The following is a 20,277-nucleotide window of genomic DNA, read 5'->3' as shown; positions in this document are numbered from 1 at the left end:
CATGTCATCATCTTCCATAACCAGGTCAGTTGCTTCAGTTCAAAAGCTTGACTTAAATATTAAATTTATTATCAAGATTTTAGTGTCATTTGCTATTTCAATAAGTGAAGTGGCAGAGACTCCAATACCTTGTGAAAATCTTACTAGGCTTTGGTTTATTCCAAGAAGCCAGCCAAAGATGGCCTGCCTCTTAGTTTATGAAGAGACATCAGAGGTGACTCGGAAAAGAAGCAGGACCAGGGCAACCATTCCTTTTCTCCACTTATAAATGCTCACAGCCCAATTGCTGCTAGGTCAAGCCACACTCTGCTCCGTTTCAGGGTGGTAAGCAGAGGTGGAAAGTAGACAAGAGAACCACGAGGAGTTTGTGTGTGCTCGTGCAGCAAGACCAAGGTGGCCTGGCTGCAGAACGTGGGAAATAAAATTATCTCACTTTTGAAATCAACAGGTTGAAGGCCTTGGCAAACCAAGAGCATTATAGCTGTGTCTCTTCAGGATGGATATATGACCCGGGGAGTCTGTGAGCCAGCCAGGAGCCAAACTTCCTGGGGTGTAGCTGGTCCTCCCTCGGATTAGGGAGATAGGACACGCCACCTCTCCAGCCACACCGTCCTACTGCTTTCCAGTTCTACCAGGGGAAAAACAGCTGCCTGCAAAAGGAGAGGCCCTGGCTGGGATGTAGCCTTCTTAGGGAAATACAGCACAAGAGAGGCACTGATAGTCCTGTGGGGGAGGGAATGAGATAAGTGGGGTGCTGGAGCTCATGGCATACAAAGGGAGGCTGAAAGAGCTGTTTCTTTCAGCCTGGAGTAAAGTTAGGAGGTAACCAATTACTCTTTGGCTTTTTTTTTTTTTTCCCTTTGGTGTGGAGGGCTACAGAGAAGTGAGAGCCAAAATTCTTCTGACAGATACACAGTGAAATGCCTATGAAATTTGCAAGAAGGGAAATTGCGACTAGATAAAGGGAAAACCTCCTCCCTAAAGGTAGTTCAGCATTGACACAGGTTTCAGGAGGAGCTGGGGAATCTCCTCACCTTGGGATGGTTAGAAACTGCCTCCAAGCAGCCTCTTCTAGGTCTGGAGCTAGCCCTGCTCTTAGCAGGGGTTTGAAGTCTAGACCTCCAAACATCTTATCTGGATCTTCCTGTGAAACTCTTACTCTAAAAACACATGGAGCCCCACTTCCCTTTTGATGCACAGCATATAGAAGTCTCCTTGACAGAAGGAATAAGGAAGCAAGTTATAGCTGCTTCCACACTGAGGTACACAATGCTCTAGTATGCTGATCTTTGCCTAGAGAGAGAGCTTCATAATGTCCTCCTGCCAGCCTGTCCAGGCTGTCTGTATTTAGTCTTCCAGCAGCATAGGCAAATACTCTTCTTTTGATTAAGCTGCACAGGACCTCATAGGAATTACCCAGCACCCAAATTTTTGGACTTCTTGTCAGATGTTCATCAAGACAGTATCCCTGACAGCCTCCTGTATGAAAGATATTGGTTTCTCAAGGTTGGACAGCATGCCACTGTTCTTGAGACAGACAGGAACAGACTAGAGAAATTTGGTAGCTCTTCATTATTAAGGCTTTTCTCTGCACTCGGCAACAAGCCTAATTCAGTGACACCTCCCCTTCCAGCTCATTTATGGGTGTACACATGTATTTAGGAAAAAAAAAAGAAAAATTCTGCAGGCATTGGGGGGGGCAGGGGAGAAGAGGCAGCAGCTAATGTTAAATTATCCCTTTAACAGTACATTGCTCTGCAAGTGTGATTTAAACAGAGTATGATTTGAGAGGTAAAATAAAGCAAATCCAACAAATGTTTCCATTCACAGATAGCGTCACATTGCCAGCCCATCCCTACTCGTACTCCGACTGCATTCACATTACAGCACAGCAATCTGATGGAGACATCAGCTCATGCAACGGGAGTGCTCAGGTGCCAGATCAGCCGAGTGCTTGGGCATTCCTACCACAAAGAAACTGTAACCAAATCTCTGCCACTGAGCCGAAGGGAAAGCAGCAATGCATCTTCGGATGCACTGGACGAGGACAAATATTTGCAGTGACCCAAACAAACGTGCCAGCATCACGTATTCCTTCTGTACATCGTGCCAGGAGTGACGAACTCTTTTGATTTAGAAAAGGCACCAAGGTGAGGTACTGCTATGGCGGGATGTGTTCCCATCCCCTCAGGGCTTTCACGCACCTTCCCTCACACAGGGACGTGGTGATGCTTCCCTGGCAGAAACTCTTGCCTAACAAATTCTTCCCGCACTGTACGGACATGCACACCACTTCCCTGCTGCGCAGCCTGGCTGCATTTAAATGGGCAACGCCAGCTACCTTGGACACTTAATTGCCTTTCTTGCACAGAAAAAGACGAATGGGAGGGGCGGGGGGGAAGGGGAGATGCTCTTGAGAATATGAAACATAACAAAGTTGGGTTTTTTTTTTTTCCAAAAAAAAAACCGGGTCTGATTGCTAAGCATAGCCATACTGTTCCTGTTCACAAAATCCCAGTATCTAAAACAAAGGAGCAGTGAGGTGCACAACGGGAAAATACAGCCCACTGGCTATACCCAAAATGCACATTCCTCCAGGAAAACAGCGCTGGCACGCACACAACCGCTTGTGCGGGAGACAGGAGGACTGGGGGGGCTGGGGGCCCGCAGGAGCCCGCGGGGTGCCGGTGCCGCCGGGGGGGGACGCGGGGGCGGGGGAAGATGGAGCGGAGCCTTCCCCCGGCGGCACCCGGACTACAGCTCCCAGAGAGCACGGGCGAGAGCCGGGCTGCAGCCGGGGCGCAAGCTTTTCCCTGCCGCTGAGATGTGCGTTGTGTGCGCTGGTGATGCCCTGGAAACCAATCCTGTCTCTACCCTCACATTCTCCCTCCCACCCTCTTCTCAGTTCTGGGCATGTGTGCCAAAGTCTTTGTCTTCCCTTCTCGGACTTGGTCCTGAATCTATGCTGTTTAGGAAAGGTTCGGTAGCGAAATGCCGATGTTTTAAAGTTTTGGCTTTGGATTTTAAAGTCTGCATGAGGACGCAGTCAAGGGGGATTGGGACTTGCTGAGCAAAGTCAGAAACAAACTCAGACAAGAGTTAAGCAAGGGTCTGGAAACTTTCTGTAGGGAGGTGGGGCAGGAGCTGAGTCTGCCCAAAAACATAGTAGGGCTACTGATGTGAATATAATGGTGGGCAAGGTGGTTTTATCATTTATTCTCCAGTTATATTTCTCACAGTAGCACCCCCAACCCTTTGAATCAGTCCAGAACAAAGCTGTTTGTTGAGCAAGCGCTGGGATTTGCTGGCACCCAGCCTGCTGGGGCACTGGCTGGAGCACAGGCAGCTTTCCCCCAGTACTGCTGAATTGCCCCTGTGAAAAAAGGTGGAGCTGAGACTACCCATCCCACCTACACCTCCAGTGACTGCTCTACAAAGCCCTTTTGGGGGAGGACAACCAGTGTTTTCTCTCTCAAAGACTTGCCATTTCTGTCCAGCATCTGAGTCCAGCAGACAGACGGCTGGGGGCCCACCCTGAGGTCTTTACACCAGTGCACAGCAGATCTTCATGCAGCACAGTTTGGTGAAGATGACAGGGGCAAGTCATCACACATGCCTTCCCTTTGGTGTTTCCCTGCTGGTGGCCAACAGAGCAGTCTGGCTGTGGGACAAAGCTGTGAAAGCAGGTGAGGGTAGCCGGGCCTTTTCTTCCCCTTGCCAGTCCCCTCTGACTTTTTTTTTGTTATGTTTCTGTGTGAGCATCTCCTGCTCTGGTGGCAAAACGTCCCCACTTCCCCAGCACTGGCAACCAGAGGTAAACATCAGGCCAAGTCAGGCAACTCAGGTGTGAAATACATTTTAATAGAGTTTAGGGATCTGTAGTTTGTCTGTTGCTCAGCTGAGCACGGGCTGTCCAGAAGGTGAATCAGACATCATGGGCAGAGGGGAGGGTGAAGGAGTGCAAGAGGGAAGGGAACGGAGAGAGAAAGGTCACAAGAAGCGAATGAGAGCATGGGTTTGTTTACGGATGTGCTTTAATATATTGCCCCGCAGTACTATGTGCCGAGCCAGAGACTGACAACACGCACACGCACACCCAGAGTGGGACAGCAGTGCACTTCAACACCAAGCTGCCGGCAAGCACAGCCCAACACAGCACGGCCCAACATGACACCGCGGGGTGGAGGCGAGGGACGCGCGGGTCCCGCCGGGGCTCAGTGCAGACACACGCCTGGGGCACAGGGACGCCGTAGGCCAGGACACGTACACACGCACACCTACACACATGCACAACGAGAGCGAGCCACTGGCAACACCCGGCTGGACGCAGCCGCAGGTGCGGCAGTGTCCGAGCACACCGGCCGGCGCACGGATGGTCACCGCACATGCTTCGGCACACGAGGGAACACGCTGGGCAGCCGCTCCCGTGGTCTGGCACGCGAGCAGAGCGGCCCAGGCGTGGCCCTGCACAAACAACAGAGACACACAATGCCTAGGTCCAGGAATGCTTATGACCCCACAGCAAGGGACAGGGTGTAGGCCGCTCTCTCATCCTTCACCTGGGTACATCTAGCCAGGGACACCCGAACTCGAGGGGTTTCGAGGTGAGAGGAAACCAGGTGACAGAGTGGGGAGAAAGAGCAAAAAAGGGAGCAGTGGAGGGAAAGGGGGGTTCAGAGTCTGTGAGGTGGGAAAGAGCAGCAGGGTGGCTGTGCCCTGGGGACAATGTTCAAAGAACACTTGGGTTGCGAAAGTTGTGTCCGGCGAAGCGTGCTTCATCGCCAAGCTCTTCCTCAATCCTGCAGGAGAGAGACAGCATGCATCAGGCCCTTGCAGTGAGGGAGCATTGGAGGCATCAGGGCACTGGAGAGGCAGCTCATCAGCAGGAAGCTGACATGTGCCCGAGAACTCAGCTCCTGCCAGCTGCTGTGACTGCAGGGCTGCACCCTCATGCCAAGGAGAAGGAAAGGAGTCTGCTCCAGAGGCCTCCCCGGGATTCTACTGTCATCTCTGTGCCTTGTCTTTGTAACATTTCACCCACAAGCCCCATCTACCCTCGGGCTTTCAGCTTCTCCCACCCAACTGATCATTCCCCTATTCTCTCTTCTGCATTCCCATCCCTGGATCCCCTTACCTCATGAGCTGGTTGTATTTAGCCAGGCGTTCAGACCTGCAGGGAGCACCCGTCTTTATCTGTAAAGCATTCCCCAAAGCAAACATTGTAAGACACTGTTATGACTTGTACCAGTTTCTCACGGCAGGGCAGGGGATTCTGTTTTGACACCCCTTTGCTTTCCTCCAGGCCTGTGCACAGCCGGGGTTTCACCTACCTGCCCAGTGCACAGTCCTACAACCAGATCAGCAATGAAGGTGTCTTCGGTCTCCCCAGACCGGTGGCTCACCATCACACCCCATCCATTCTCCTGGGCCAATTTGCAGCTGCAAGGAGTGAGAAATGCTGTCAGTAGCTCCTACTCCTACAGTAGCCACCTGCACAGGGTAAGATTCAGGCACACTCTGCTCCCACTCGCAGCATCCTACACTTTGGTAGAGACACCAAAGTGTCTGTTCACCCAGTGCATAGCGTGACACCTGGCTGTGGTTCATCAGCAACCCATGCACAAGACAACAAGGGCAGTGGGCTGGACTCACGCTTGGATGGCCTCTGTGACAGATCCAATCTGGTTGACTTTGAGCAGGAGGCAGTTGCAGGCTTTCTCTTCAACAGCTCGCTCGATGCGCTTGGGGTTTGTCACTGTCAGGTCATCTCCCACTATCTGAATCCCCACATTGGCAGTGAACTTAGTCCAGGCCTCCCAGTCATCCTGGTCAAAGGGATCCTCAATGGAGACCACTGAAAGGACAACCAAAGAGGCACGAGTCAAAGCTGCCTCCCTTCCCAGCCCTAAAACACAGAGGGTTTGTGCCTGGGCGGCGTGCAGCACCAGCGCCGATTCCCTACCGCCCCGCACAGCAGCTCACCTGGGTAATCACGTACAAAGCTCTGGTAGAGGTCGCCCAGCTCATCTCCAGAAATGTAGCGGCTGGGGTCATCTGGGGATTTGAAGTCCAGGTCGTATTTGCCGTCACGGTAGAACTCGGAGGCTGCCACGTCCATACCGATGACGATCTTGTCTGTGTAGCCCGCCTTGTCAATAGCTTCCTTGAGCAGCTCCAGAGCTGGGGGGAGAATCACAGTCAGGAGAGTCAGCCCAAGCAGAGAGCTCTGCCTTTTGGTGGGAGCCTCCCTTGGGAAGGTCCCTAGAGCCACTGAGAGTCTAGTGGTGTGATGGAGAAGTAGAAGGGAGCCCAGAACACAACAGAAACATGCCAAGGAGCCATAGGGGCTGTGTCCAAAGGGACAAGGAGGAATTAAAATGCGATTCCACAGCTCAAAGACAAGTTTGTGGAAGGCCTTGTAAAAGCGTGCACACACATAAAAGGTTTGTATGGAGAAGCTGTGACAGATCAAGGTCACCCCAAAGAGAAAGAGCTTAGAAACATTCCCTAACACAGGAGGTCAATGACATTTAGGCATCATCTTTTGAATCAGTCCAGGGAATGCTGTGAGCTGGGCATAGGAACCCATAGCATTGCAGGCAGGGTTACCCCATCTCTGTAGGGCTCTCACCTTCGCTATTTTCCAAGATGTTGGGAGCAAAGCCTCCCTCATCACCCACATTGGTAGCATCTTTGCCATACTTCTCCTTGATGACACTCTTGAGGTTGTGATAGACTTCAGCTCCGATGCGCATGGCATCGCGGAAGCTTTCGGCTCCCACAGGCAGGATCATGAACTCCTGCATGGCCAGTTTGTTGCCTGCGTGGGAACCTCCATTGATCACGTTGAAAGCCTGTAAGAGTCCATAAGAGAGTCAGAGCTGAAGGAACTGGTCTTGGCACCCCTGAGATGTGGTTCTCAGATGTGTCACCATGCCCGTACATGCCACATCCCACAGGGTAATGTAAGCACATCAGCTTCAGCTATCCAACCAAACATAAGCCTGGAGTCTTCCTTCCAGTAGTGGCTCTAACCACATGGTTAGGGGGGATTTTCCCACCTGTTTCTTTCTCAGAGATCTCCTGAGTTATGTGTGTTTATCTATGCTCTGTTTATCTGTACGTATTTATCAACAATGCTGTCGGTCTCTCTTCCAGGACCTTTCTTCTTGACCCTGAGAAAATTTTAGCATCTACAACTCCTTTTGTGAAAGAGTTTCTCAAGGCAGCTTCCCCTGGTGTGAAGACCCATATGCCCTTGTTTTGAACTGTGCCCCAGAGGGTTCACATGATGCCCTCTGGTTCTTGTGCTAAGAATGAGATCTTCAGTCAGCCCCCCAACACAACCTCTCCTCTATCCTCCTCAGGCTCCTTTTTTCCCATTGAAACTTGACAAATTCTCAAGCAAATCTTGGTTTGCTTCCCTGACAACTGCAGTGCGCTCAGCTGATGTTTCAATCCCATATCCCTTCCTTATCTACCTCCCGACACCTCTGAAGTTTCTTTTGGAAACAACACTCTTTTGGAGTTTCTGAAGGTGGATGTCAAGGACTGAGGAGTCTTACTGGCACAGGAAGGATGAGGTCAGAGTTGCCGGCCAGGTCAGCGATGTGCCGGTACAGGGGCACATCCTTCTCTGCAGCTCCCGCCTTGCACACTGCCAGCGAAACTCCCAGGATGGCGTTGGCACCAAACTTGGCTGTGGGCAAAGGAGATTGACTTTTCAGGTGGCAACATCCTGCCCAGTGGGTGGGTGCCCTTGTCAGCCCAGCCTTGGGATCACCACAGCTTGGAAAGTGCCCCCCACTCCAGCCCTGCAGCCTCCCATGCTTGTAATTCCCGGCCAAAAAGAGGGATGAATTACATTTGTTCTCTGTGCCGTCCATCTCAAGCATCAGATTGTCTATCTTCTCTTGATCCACAACAGAGAGGCCCTGCAAGAAAGAAGCAGCTCCTGAGAAAGGGATGATTGGAAGAGCTGCTGGCTCTGGTGTGCAGGAGAGGAGGCGTTGATGGAGAAGCTAGGGGTAAAAGGACCTTTTCAGCTTGTGGGGGAACATATGCACACAAAGCTCTGGAAACTGGTGCCGCGGTATTTAGTCAGGTTAGGTAACCCTGATGGTGTTGCTGCAGTGCAGTGTGGATGTACCCATGGTGGAGAGGGGGTCAGCTGCAGCCCAGGCAAGGCCACGCATTGCTGGGGACACAGGACACCCCTGGGGGTTTACCCAGCCTTTTGGCAGCTTCCAGGGAGCTTTGTGGTGGAGCTGTGGTCACACAGAAGCTAGGCAGAACAACAGAACATGCTCAACCTCAAGCAAGCGAATGTAGACTGGATAGAGCCATCCCCAGGAGTGAGGTGGAGAGCAAGATTCGACCCAACACAGGCAGCCTTCCACCATGCTGGGTATTTTTCAGGGGTGGACAGAACTGGGCTCTTGGCCAGAGCCAGCCATGGGCTGCATGGCATGTAATATGTGGCTTTGGCTCAGCTCTCCTCAAAGCAGGCTCCAGGTCTTCAGGTGTAAACAGGCTGCAGATGTGACACCACTGCTCTGCAAGCTGTGCCAGAAGCTGCACGGTACAAACATTGCTCATCACACCAGGATGAGGCCACAGACATGTGGATGTGATTCAGTGCTTGAGGGGGAGCACAGCTGAAAGAGGGGCTGAGCTCTACAGGGAGCACCGAGGGGACGTTAGGCTGCACAGGTGCTGCGGTGGACCAGGAAGAGTTAAATCCTTTCCTCCCAGAGAAAAGATTGCTGTGGACACACACAGGCATGGAGGGCAGGAGGGGTGTGCCCAGGTTCACAGAGAGCATCGCTGTGTCTGTTAACCCAGTGAGATGAAGAGAGGCAGAGACAGAGATCAGGGGACAGAGATGGACCAGAGTAAGCATTGGACAAGGGAGAATAAAGAGAAATCCTTACAGAGCCCACGAGAGCTGGGGCGACAGTGCTGTTGATATGATCCACGGCCTGCAGGACCCCTAAAGAAGGGAAGAGGCAGAGAAAGAAAGAGAGAGAGAGAGAGAGAGAGAGAGTGAGGCAGAGAGAAGAGTGGAAAGAGGGAGGGAGAGGACCGATAGAGAGTGAGAGAAGGAGACAGCAAGGGAAGATCGAGGCCTGATCTTTCACTTTATGCTAGGTCTGTGCCTCTGTGGTCTCCCTGAGGGAAGTGGGACACATCCGTGTCACACCAGTGGGTGGGCAGTACCCTCCAGCAGAGCCCCACACACAGGCAGCCCCGAGGATGAGCTGTGGAGCAGGCATCTCCCCACCTTTTCCAAGGAAACGTGATTTGTCATTGTCTCGCAGCTCCAGCGCTTCGTAGATACCAGTGGACGCTCCACTGGGGACGGCTGCTCGAAACATGCCTGGGGAACAGCAAAACAGGGGTGTGAGACAAGCAGAGGGTGAAGAGGAAAAGCCCTCATGCACCTGCTTCTGCCCTGCTTTCACAGGAAAGAATGCAGCAACTGCTTGTGTAAATGGATGGCCCCACTGGCTGGCTGCTCGTGGCTGGTCTCCCTAGAGGTGGAGCACCTCAGTGGCAGAAATAAATGCACCCAGGGCTTCCAAGGCTGAGGAAGTTGGATGTCAGGCACCCAGAGATTCACACTGATCCCAGAACTGTGTGTGATGGGTGGAAGTTCCTCAGCCCTCCTCCTGGTTCCAGAACCAGCCTGACTCACAGCCACCCTCAGCTTCCTCCCCCTCAGACTGAGGTTTCTGCCTCACTGAAGAAGGAAGACAATGGTTGCATGCCTGCTCTGGTCTCTCACTGCTCCTCAGCCCTCAGCCCAAGTAGTTTTGGGCCCCGTGCAAATGCAGCTCTTCCAGCTGAGCCCCACACATGGACATAGCTGCACAGAGATCTCAGGAACGAAGCCCTACCCCTGCCATGAGCATGGCCATGGATGTGCTACCAAACATCTACCGTGCCCCAGGACTACAAGCACAGCTGCAGCAGGGGCACAATGAGAAAGTGCAGACATTTACGATAAAAAGACCTTCTGTCCCTGCTACGGGCAGGCACATGGCTCAAGTCACATGCAGGACAGCCAGCTGTCTTGTCGTGCTTTGCCCGGCACGTGTGCAGAGTTGCTGAGCACAGGCACAAGCAGAGCCACTAGCAGAGTTTTGGTCTCTGCCTCTTCCCCTGACTTGTTGTCTGCTGGGGGTTCACCTGTGAGGACCCTCCATGCTCTTGGCATGCCAGGCTGCTGCACAGCACCAGCTCTGCTGGGGTGCAGGGCTTGCCCTCCATCTCTTATCTCACCCGCATACCTTTGTGTGTGTAGAGGTCCACCTCAACGGTGGGGTTCCCACGGGAGTCCAGGATCTCACGGGCATGGATCCTCTCGACTGCCATGGCGAGTCTGTGGAGAGGAGAGAACAGGATATGTTCGGCTCTGAGAGGGTCCAGGATGTGGTGCTCACCCTTTCTATGTCTAGACTGACAGAGAGAAGGGAATTCAAGGAAAAGTGACCTTAGAAATTTGGGCTAAAACTATTTGCCCTAGGAAATTTAGAAATTCACCCAGACTACAGGAATCTATGAACATTTTTCCAGGAACTGGCTATCTGTTTGAATTTACTCCATCCCTCTGCTGCAGCTGACAAAGTAGGAGCACTCTGCCTCTCCCTGCGTCACAGCACAGCACCCGGCACAAGCCTGGATGGCAGGGATGGGGAGGGTGCCACGGGCAGCACAGAGGGAGGGATCAGCTGGCACAGCGGGGAGGTGCCCCCGGCTCTGGTGTCAAGGACGGGGCAGCAGCTCCTGGCATCTCCTGTCCCCTTGCCGGGAGGTGAGGACAGCGCCTGCCAGGCCAGACAGCAAGCGGCTGCTGTGTCCCTGTGCAGCGAACGGGGAGCCAGCCGAGCGTGATGGGCAGGGCAGGGGCAGCCAGCATGGGGGACCCCCAGCCCCTCTCCAGCCCACGGCAAGGGAGCCATCCCAGCCTGGCTGTCCCAGCCCCTAGCCATGTCCCTCCTGCCAAGTGCCTGCTCAGTGTCCCTGTGTCCCCGTGAGCTGTGGGGTCAGGCTGTGCCAAAGCGGCGCGAGCGTGGAGCCTGGCAGCCTGAGGAGCCATCTTGCTGAAGGCCATGGCGCCTCAGACGTGGCAAAGAGGGCTCTGAAGGGAGGGAGCACCTGGCCCAGCTGACAACCCTTTGCTGCATTCCTGAGGCAGGGAAGCAGATGAGACTGGGCTGGAGCTCTGTTGGGGGGGGGGGGGGGGGGGCGGTGAGGAAGCATTTGAGGCACCTGGTTGAACCTGAAGTAGAAAACATGCTGGTGGACAATGATGGCTGTTTGAAAGAGTTTCTCTTGCTGCAGTTTACTCTCCGGGGGTTCCAAATCAGCTCCTCGTGCCACCTTCTCTTTCCCCTGGCTGTGGGGCTGTGCAATGCTGGGGTGCTGCAATTGAGGTGTGAGTCCCCCCATGCTCCCAGCGCTGCCAAGTTTTCCTCCCCTGGCTCCCACGGATGATTCCCTCAGCCCTGAGCAGGGCTGGCAGAGGCCACAGTGGCCACAGAGCCCCAGCCAGGATGTCCCCGTGGTGTGTGTGAGCAGGGGTACAGCCAGCACAGGGCCTCAGCACCAGGGCAGGGGAAAATGAGTTTGAACCAGCACATCCCAGCACCAAGGGGAGCTGAGAAGCAGGATGGGGAAGCCGGAGTCAGCGCCTGACGCCACTGCCCCGAGGGGGTGGAAATCACAAGGGCGTGAGGAAATCGTGCTGCTGCTCTGAAGTTTCACCCAGAGCTTCTCGTGTGGGGAGTTGTAGTCAGCGACTCCAGGGTTCTCTGGAGCCTGCGCAGGGCCCTCCACCATGTCCATCTGGGCTGGGATCCCCCATCAGCCGCTTTGGCAGTGCTCCTCACGCCATCTGGCACACGCCACAGGAACTTCCTCCAGAGTCGTGCCGGCACAGCCAGCCGTGAGCTTCCTTTGCAGCAGTGTCCTGGCTGTGCCTCAACAGCCTCCACGGGGTACAGAGGGACAGGACCTCGCTTAAAGTCATCTTTGACAGCACACCCATGCCAGATGCTATGGCTCTCTGCTTATCTGGTCACATTGCCCCTGGTCACATCCCTGTGACCACATCCACCTGCCCCTCTTGGAGCCAGATCCAAGGAAGCCAAATGACAAGCCCAAATCCAGCCTTGCCTGCCCCACCCCATCACTTACATGATCTTCTCTCCCTTGTAGTCCTTTAAAGCCTTTTCTCCACTTGTGGTGTTGCTGCCCCGTGCCCCCTGCGTTTGCTCTCTTTTGAACAGAACCACCCTGAAATCCCTGCTATCAGCTGCACTGTCCTGAAAGGAGGTCAGAGGCGGATAAGCTGGGATAAGGGATTGGGATGGAGCCATAGCTGGGAAGCCACAGACCACATCCAGAAAGAGAGAGGAGGCTGTGCAGCCCCCATGAACAGGGGCTGGGCAGCGTACGCTGCGAGGCTGGTGCTGCTGCAATACCTTCCTGTGGAGCTGGCGCTGGCAGCAATTCCCTGTCCCTGCCAGGCCTGCACGGTGGAGACCTTTCCCCCAAGGCACCGCCACCAGTCCCGTGTGCTACTGCGATTCCCCCGGGCTGGGCACTGCTCCCAGGAAGCCCGCACTGCTGCAGTGTCGTGACTGATGCAGCTATTGCTTGCCTGTCACCTCCTCTCCCTGCTCTCCCCCTCCCCTGTGGTGTGGGGCTGTGCAAATAGGAAAACATCCCCTCTCCTCCCTCCCTCCCTCCCTCTCCCTGAGCACCCGTGTTTATGTCAACACCTCGGGAGACTGGGGGGGCTGGTCCGCTCCGAGGCTGGATCCTTTCCCCAGCGGTGCTGAGACTGAGTGTTGCCTTCTCCCCACGACCACCCCCTCCCCCGGGGAAAGCTCCATCCCGCAGCACCTCCCGACAGCGCCCTTGGGAGCACCACCTATCCTCGTTGGTTTACCCCCCCACTCCTGCAATTCCCTGGGTTCACGTCTGAAATGATGATTGCCGGGAGGGGAAAGGGGGGGGGGGCTTGGGAAGGAGGGAGTACCTGAAATTAAAATATGAAAGAAAAGTCAGAAGGATGGGGGTGAAGAGACAGACGTGGGAGGAGCAGGGGGAGGAAGTAAGGGGAGTTGAGTTGTTAATGCCGCTCACCGTGGTCTTTCTCCGCGGGGACCCCAAAGTGCGTGTGGGGTTTGGAGGGCACAAGGTGGGCAGCAGAAACATGCACGCAGTGAGGGGTGTGCTGGCCGTGGGGAGACACTTACCTTGCTAGGGCAGGGGTGGACGAGAGATTGAGAAAGTGCTGGTAGAAAGGAGAGAGGACGAAGCTGAGGAAGGATGCAGGACCTCAAGGGGAGATGATGTGTCCTCTAAGCCAACGGTGGCGGCAGCAGCAGGATGGAGACGCCCCTGATAGGGCCGGGACAGCAGCATGTGACCCAGAGCTGCGATGAGTCAGGATTTAGCAAAGCTTTGCAAACAGCACGTAGGGGATGGAGAGACAGAGAGAGGCAGGCAGCAAGGGATAGACGTAGACAGATGAGGGTGAGAGAGCCAGGGAATAGGAGTGGGTGTGCAGGATAAACAATCCCAGTCACTCCGGGCTCATTAATTATTTTTATTCAAATCAGAAAATCTTGCAGGGTTTTTGGGAATCAAATTGAACCACAGCACCTGTAACTCTCCCCTTTCCCCTCTCAGGCCTACTGAGAATAGAACACAGTGCAGTGACTGCAAAAACACTGCAGTGCCTCAGGGCAGCTTCCAGGACCAGGGTGGGTAGCACTCCTCTTTCCTCCAGAGGTAAAATGAGGTGAAGCTGGTACCTACAGCTCTCACTTTCTCAGCCTCACAAACGGGGAAAGACATCGCTACATCTTGACAGCCTCTGGGAACAGGTGTTAAAAATGGGTCACTCAGCCACTGTATCCTCAAGAGATTCTTCCATTTTCTGAAGAAGGGAGGAGGGAGAAGTTAATGACTCCATGCCCAATGTCTCTTCCCCTTTCACTGCCCTCTTTTGCTAGTGGGGTCAGGAATGGCAGCAGGGTTGCATGCTGGCCACCGCAACCGGGTTGCAAAGCCTGGCCTCTTTTTCAGGCTCTTGTGCTCTTGAGACTGACATCCCTCACCCTTCTCCTCATGTAATATAGTGGAGGAAAGGCTTTGTCAGCATGCTTGGTGCTTTTTCTTTCTCTTCACCTCCTTCTAATCCCTGCACTGCGTTGTTCTCACCTTTTCTTTTTCCTTCCTTGTCTGTCGGATTTTCTTGGCCTCTTCCCGCTCCTCTTCCTCAATCGATTCCTTGTCGAGGCGTTGCAGATGGGGCAGCCGGGACAGGACCTCCAGGCGGTAATCGCGTTCTTCGGCACACGGATTGTCCATCAGCACCAGCGCCTGCAGCATGGGGAGGACGTGCAGTTTTTCCACCTCCTGAAAGCTTTTGATCCCATTGCTCCTGAAGAAAAGGAAGCACAGAGAGCAGGGGAGGGAGACCCATGCAAGTAGTGAAATCCATTTGGAACAATAAGTGGACAAGACAGAAAAAGCCAAACTTAGCAGCATGAGGTACCATAGATCTTAGACCACAGATCTGTCCCCTAAGATCCAGATCTGTCTGCAGCTCCCCAGACTAAGGCACAAAAAGGACATCTCCTCTGGATTCCTCTGTGCTCAGCCAGCCACTGAACCGTGTGACATCACCACGGCCCTGCATGGCAAATGCTGAGAACTAAAGGGCATTTGCAGGCAGAACACAGAGGAGTTAGGGGCCTTGAGGGACCCAACTGACTTATGGCAAGGAATGAAAAGCCTGAGGTGGGGTATGAGAATGACTGCAGAGGCTGATGTTTTCTGAGAAGCCCAGGAAAGGCCCTGGCAGTTACAGCCTAGACAGCTGCTGAACCCAAGTTAAGGATGGTAACTATCAACCCATCCCTACCAGGTCTTCAGCTTCCAAAAAAAAAAACCAGAAAATCCTAAATGGGAGTGCAGTCTGATGAAGGGATCTCTGGTCCCAACACAGACCGGGGAGGACCCACCGTAGATTGAGATACTGCAGGCACTTCATGCTATCAGAGAATCCATCCAGGGCCTCAAGCTTGTTGTCACGCAGGTGCAGAATCTCCAGCTGCTCAAACTCCTCAAGGCCTTCAAGGCTGCAAATGGTGTTCTTGGCCTGAGCACCAAGGAGGCAGGAAGAGAGAAGGAAAATGGGGGCACACAGGAGAGGGAACAGCAGTTATTTCTGGCCTTAAATCTCTTGCTATCCTTCAGACTCCCTACCACTCATAACACAGCCTTGTCTGAAGCTCAATCAGATAGCTCAGGGTCTTGGCCAAATGGGTTCTCAGGATTCAGATTCAAGGACCAAAAGTTTGCTGAAAAAGTGTTTCCTGAAGCATCTCTTGGTGTCTGAGACAAAACCATCCCTTGTGAACACTCCACTGCCAGCACAGCACCCCTTCCCATGGCAGTGCCAAATCTGAGCCTCAGAGAGCAACAGTATGGAGGGGAAATCACACCTGAGCCTAAAATGAATGTGTTTAAAGGATAAGTAACCAGCTCCTCCCCCAGTCACACAGTCCATGTAGTCCAGGCACCTTTCAGTAGCTGCTTCTCTTGTGGGGAAAATCTATGACCAAGAAGTCCCTTCACAGAATTCACAGAATGACTAGGTTGGAAGACACTTTAAAGATCATCAAGTCCAACCCAGTGTGGCACTGAGTGCCACATCCAGTCTTTTCTTAAACACATCCAGGGACGGTGACTCCACCACTTCCCTGGGCAGACCATTCCAGAACTTTTTCACCCTTTCTGTAAAAGACTTCTTCCTAATATCCAACCTAAATTTCCCTTGGGACTGCTTAAGGCTCTCATTCTGTCAGTTGCTGCCTGGAGAAAGAGACCAACCCCCACCTGACTACAATCACTTTTCAGGAAATTGTAGGGAGTGATAAGGTCACCCCTGAGTCTCCTTTTCTCCAAGCTAAACACCCCCAGCTCCTCCAGTCATTCCTCACAGGGTTTGTGTTCCAAGCCCTTCACCAGCCTCGTTGCTCTCCTCTGGACACACTCAAGTGTCTCAACATCCTTCCTAAACTGAGTGGCCCAGAACTGGACACAGCACTTCTACTCCTCTGGGCTGTGTCTTACTTCAGGAAGTTGAAAATTCCCCATCACTGAATTTTATTCATTTCATTGGGATGTGGATTAACAAAGCAGGGAAATACGAAGATCTGAATTTCAGGGACTGGCTTCACAGCAGGATTTCGGCTGGAAAAGACCACTAGAGGTCTCCTGCCCAAGCCGAGGCTCCCCGCAGTGCCAGCACCTACGCTCTGCTCTGTCAGGCTGCTCAGCGCCTTGGGCGGCCAAGTTTGGAGCATCCCTGGTATTATCCTCTCCCTGCCACGGTCTCCAGCCTGGAGCTGAGCAGGGCTTTCCTTGCCGACGTGGGTCGGGGCTGCAGTCGCTAAGGATGCTCAGACCTGAATGGAAAATGGGGTGAGAGGTGCTGTTGTGCTCTCTCTTCCTCATAGGTACCCAAGCAATGATGTGGGCAATACCTGAGACTGAAAAAGGGGCACAGGCTGAACCAGTGGGATAGGAAAACATTTTAGGGCTGAGTCATTCAGGATGTGGACATTTTGTAGAAAAGGAGGATTTTCACAGAAACTGGACAAAGAATAATCTGGACCAGCTGGCCAAGTAAAAGGAGTAACACCAGGACAAAAAGAGGAAAGTTGGATATTTAGTGAAGGCCACATGAGCAGATTTATCAGTCAGGAAGGATTAGGACATTGTACCTCAGAAAATCGTGAGCTGGTGTGGGTGGGGAGCTCACTGATCACTGGTTTACAAAAGGAATAGTAACCTCCCAACACTCTCATTTTCTTCATCACTTCAATGTGAATTGTTTTACCAGCTCTAGCCTTGCAAGCACTAGCAAGACAATGCAGAATGAATATTTTTCAGAGTTGTTTCATTTTTCTCCCCTAAATAAAACAACATTCTATCTGACACGCCATCACCTTCCCTTGGATACCAGTTCTTCACCCAGATGTGATGCCACTGTTTCTTATGGAAAGTTACCATATGTTGCCCATGATCTCCTCTCTCCTTCCTGCACACTCCAGCTTTTTCAGCTTAGCCTTTGCCACCACAGCTGCACCATGACCAGGAGCTAGCACAGCCCGACTGTGACCCTCAAAAATGAAGCAAGTGCCACATGGCACACAGCCAGCTTGTAGTCTTCCTGGTACATACCACTTTTTACATACGAAATTTCATCTGTGGCTATGTTATACATTAACCAAATGCGGTTCAATTCCTTAAATGGAACCCTTTGTCTTGAACCCTATCCTTGAGGAATCAGCTGCACTTAGCCAAGCCTGAAATAACACCAACATCTTTACACAGAAACCAAAGCATTACTGGGGGAGATTTCCCTGCAAAATTATTTAATGGACAGGTAGACATGGGAGACAAATTCAAGCCCCAAAGATTCTTGTGAGTCAGTTGTTCTGGTTTTAACAGTCATCCCTTGCAACTTTCCTGTTACACATGGGCACCTCAGAAACCCCTCAGTCATGCCAGGAACCTTCTCTCAGCAGAGATGCTCTGTTTGCTTCCCTGCAATAACTCACTAAGGTGACTGGGCATGCTTTGAAATTCTGTATTGTATCTAGTGACTGATCCACTTCACCCATTCTTGGAGCACCTCCAGTCACAAAATCCCAGTTTTACACCAGAAAATTGTAGGCAATCTCAGCAAGCAATCTCCTCAGTGTTTTCTGCCAGTGAATCTTGATGAAAAGAAGCCACATGGTTTTTCAATGCCTTTATCATATTTAATTGCTTTTCAAGAGGTAGTGACTCAGGACATCTGTTTAGTCTTTGCAAGCTGTAGCACAGTGTGATCCATGGGGCTAAGCCATACATACTTTCTTCACTTGCATCTCTAGGAGTAAATGCTTCCTTGAAGTAATTGTTTATGATATTAAGAAACTGCTTCTCCTATCTTAGTTTCAGTGCAATATTGAATCAATTTCTTTTTTGGCAGCTGTAGGTGTGAATCACATAATTGTGCTGGCTTTAAACCAGTGTTTGATTAGGCCCATTAGAGAGGAGAAAGAGGCACTGCCTCCCTTGTCACCTAGAGAGCAAAGCTGTTGCTTTGCCCAGTGATCTCCAGCGGTCCCTGGGCACACGGAATACAAGCGTGCCCAACATTGCCTGAAGGGAAAGCTGCCCTCCTGCAGGAGGCTGTGAGGGAAGAACCTGATGCACTCAACATCGACTCCTCTGTGATTCGTGGTTCGTGGCCACTCCCTTTGTGCTATCTGGGCTGCAGGTGCTGGGATCTGCAGCAGCTCTGTCCCACTCCCCGGGCTGGCTGATCCCTTACCAGATAGAGCTTCTTGAGCTTGGAAACGCCGAGCCCTGCTGTGGTCTTTAGCTTGTTTCCTCGCAGCTCCAGGACTTGCAGGCTGAACAAATGGTCGTGACTCAGGCCCAGCACTGTCTCGATTTTATTTTCTGAGTGCCAGAGGAAGAAGAAACAAGAAAGTTAATCCCACCTTTCCGAGAGAGTGTCCCCACAAGACAGGCAACCTGTATCACCTTTCAGGCTGAGGTTGGCTAGGAGGGGGTGAGTAATGCCCTCAAAATCCATGATATGGTTGCGATCAAAGCTGATGACTTGGAGGTAGGGCAGCTCCTGCATGCTGGCACTGGTGAGCAGATTCCCATCCACCTTCAGCCAAAGCAGCTGGGTTAGGCTGCTCAGTGGGGCCAAATCTTTCAGCTTGTTCTTTGACAAATCCACATACCGCAGGTGAATGAAGCGTTCGAGGAGGCTGATGTCTGTCAGGCCCCTGAGGGAGAGTGAACGTGAATAAAATATCTCTCATATTTCCCCACCACCATCTTTTGGGTTGCTCCTTGCCACTACTGGTGGGAGGGTAACCACCTCTCCTACTTCCCTGCTGTCCTAGATAGCCCTGCTGAGAAAAGGAAGAAAAAGGCAGGTGATAGGGACAGGCCTGTAAGCAAGGACGAATGGTAAGATTGGACCTGCTTTCCTGGCAGAGGGAGTTCTTATTCCCATTGAATTGTATCTGTCAGGACAGGGCACAAACAGAGCAGAGAAAAGGGTAAGTTTTGGGGAGGGGTCTGTTAGACAATAGAGTAAACACAAAGCACTGTGTGGAAGGACTTTTCTAGTGGAAAACATAGTAGTTGAGATACCCTTTGAGGCTGCTGAAAGAAACAGTCTTAATGGAGCCTCACTTAGGTGGCTCTGCTGGAGAGGCTGAGGCTCCAAACTGTCCCAAGGCCATTGTGGCACAGTACTTACAGCTGCCTGCCTTAAAAGTGAGCAGTTAGGAGGACAGATGTCAATGGATATTTCTCAAAGTGCCTGTAGGGAGGTCACTCTGTTCAGGCCCTCCTAGGAGAGCACAGTCCAGAGCAATGGGCAGGCTGCGCTCAGCCTTGGGGGACACTGATGTTCCCAGAGGTGTGTCTGGCCGTGCTGGGGGCAGTGCCCAGGCCAGGGCTGAAGATGGACACTGAGGATGGACAGGCTGTGCTGAGGCAGGGACTGGAATCCAGGTGGCTGGAGAGCAGGGCCTGGATACGCTCCCTCCCCGCACGGCCGGTCACCAGCTTGCAGCAGAGCGGCTCCATGGCCACGGGGTAAGGGGCTTCTGCCGGGTCAGGCCTTGCACACTCACTTGTCCTTGGCTTCAAACTTCACATAGGCGTGGGCCAGCCCGTTGCCGGTCTTACAGAGGAGAGAGAGGCCCTCCTTGAGGTGTTCCTCCGTCAGGGGACAGGGAGCCGACTCCTGGGAGAGAAGGAGAGAGCACAACGCCAGCGCTGGCCCAGCCACAGCCAGGCGGTGCTGAGGGCCTCCCCCTCACCTCTTCTTCCTTCTCCTTTTCCTCATCCTCATCCTCCTCCTTCTCCTGCCCCCCCTCCGGCTCCTCGTCCTCCATCCTGCCGGGGCAGGCCGCGCTGGCCGCCTCCCGCTCGCCGAGGCCCGGCCGCTGCCATGGGAACGGGGGCGGGCCCGCCGCTGTCGCCGGCACCGCGTCCCCGGGGCTCGGAGAGCTCGGAGCGTGTCCCGCCCTCAGCACGGGCGCTTTGCGATCCCACTCCACCTTCCCGTCTGGGTGACATCTGCAGCTGTTAGCGTATCCAGAGAACTGAAGGATTTTTTCGGTGGGAAGGGAACTCTGTGCGCGCCCAGCTCGAAACGGGGCGGGT

At 53.1% G+C, this 20,277-nt stretch overlaps 2 protein-coding genes across 2 annotated transcripts; both read right to left on the bottom strand.

Annotated features, from left to right (window-relative positions):
• Positions 1–3,840: 3,840 nt before the first annotated feature.
• On the bottom strand, positions 3,841–13,443 carry ENO2 (enolase 2). The gene is made up of 12 exons (XM_038150806.1): positions 13,269–13,443; positions 10,293–10,384; positions 9,284–9,379; positions 8,934–8,992; positions 7,865–7,934; positions 7,566–7,699; positions 6,632–6,854; positions 5,983–6,180; positions 5,653–5,854; positions 5,331–5,439; positions 5,135–5,193; positions 3,841–4,799 (listed from the first exon to the last, which is right to left on the bottom strand). The coding sequence occupies exons 2-12, from the start codon at positions 10,375–10,377 to the stop codon at positions 4,730–4,732; spliced, it is 1,305 nt and encodes a 434-aa protein (XP_038006734.1). The 5' UTR covers positions 10,378–10,384; positions 13,269–13,443; the 3' UTR covers positions 3,841–4,729.
• Positions 13,444–13,581: 138 nt separating this feature from the next.
• LRRC23 (leucine rich repeat containing 23) lies at positions 13,582–20,243 on the bottom strand. Its single transcript, XM_038150820.1, has 7 exons — positions 19,932–20,243; positions 19,743–19,855; positions 18,628–18,881; positions 18,413–18,543; positions 15,045–15,181; positions 14,239–14,461; positions 13,582–13,954 (listed from the first exon to the last, which is right to left on the bottom strand). Exons 1-7 carry the CDS (start codon positions 20,004–20,006, stop codon positions 13,916–13,918), a joined length of 972 nt encoding a protein of 323 aa, XP_038006748.1. The 5' UTR covers positions 20,007–20,243; the 3' UTR covers positions 13,582–13,915.
• Between the last annotated feature and the right edge of the window lie 34 nt (positions 20,244–20,277).

This window comes from Motacilla alba, chromosome 1 (assembly GCF_015832195.1).
Source record: "Motacilla alba alba isolate MOTALB_02 chromosome 1, Motacilla_alba_V1.0_pri, whole genome shotgun sequence".
Classification (NCBI taxonomy): Eukaryota; Metazoa; Chordata; class Aves; order Passeriformes; family Motacillidae; genus Motacilla; species Motacilla alba.
Note: the sequence above shows the minus strand (reverse complement) of the source record. Positions and strands in the feature narration are given on the sequence as shown.

Excerpts from the sequence above, each read along its gene's own strand:
- ENO2 (XM_038150806.1), bottom strand. The coding sequence starts at position 10,377 with ATGGCAGTCGAGAGGATCCATGCCCGTGAGATCCTGGACTCCCGTGGG. Across the intron at positions 9,380-10,292 it reads GGACCTCTACACACACAAAG|GCATGTTTCGAGCAGCCGTC; the intron begins GTATGCGGGTGA and ends GCTGTTCCCCAG. Across the intron at positions 6,181-6,631 it reads CATCTTGGAAAATAGCGAAG|CTCTGGAGCTGCTCAAGGAA; the intron begins GTGAGAGCCCTA and ends TTCTCCCCCCAG.
- LRRC23 (XM_038150820.1), bottom strand. The coding sequence starts at position 20,006 with ATGGAGGACGAGGAGCCGGAGGGGGGGCAGGAGAAGGAGGAGGATGAG. Across the intron at positions 18,544-18,627 it reads AGCCAACCTCAGCCTGAAAG|AAAATAAAATCGAGACAGTG; the intron begins GTGATACAGGTT and ends TCTGGCACTCAG. Across the intron at positions 15,182-18,412 it reads AGCTCAAGAAGCTCTATCTG|GCCAAGAACACCATTTGCAG; the intron begins GTAAGGGATCAG and ends CTTGGTGCTCAG.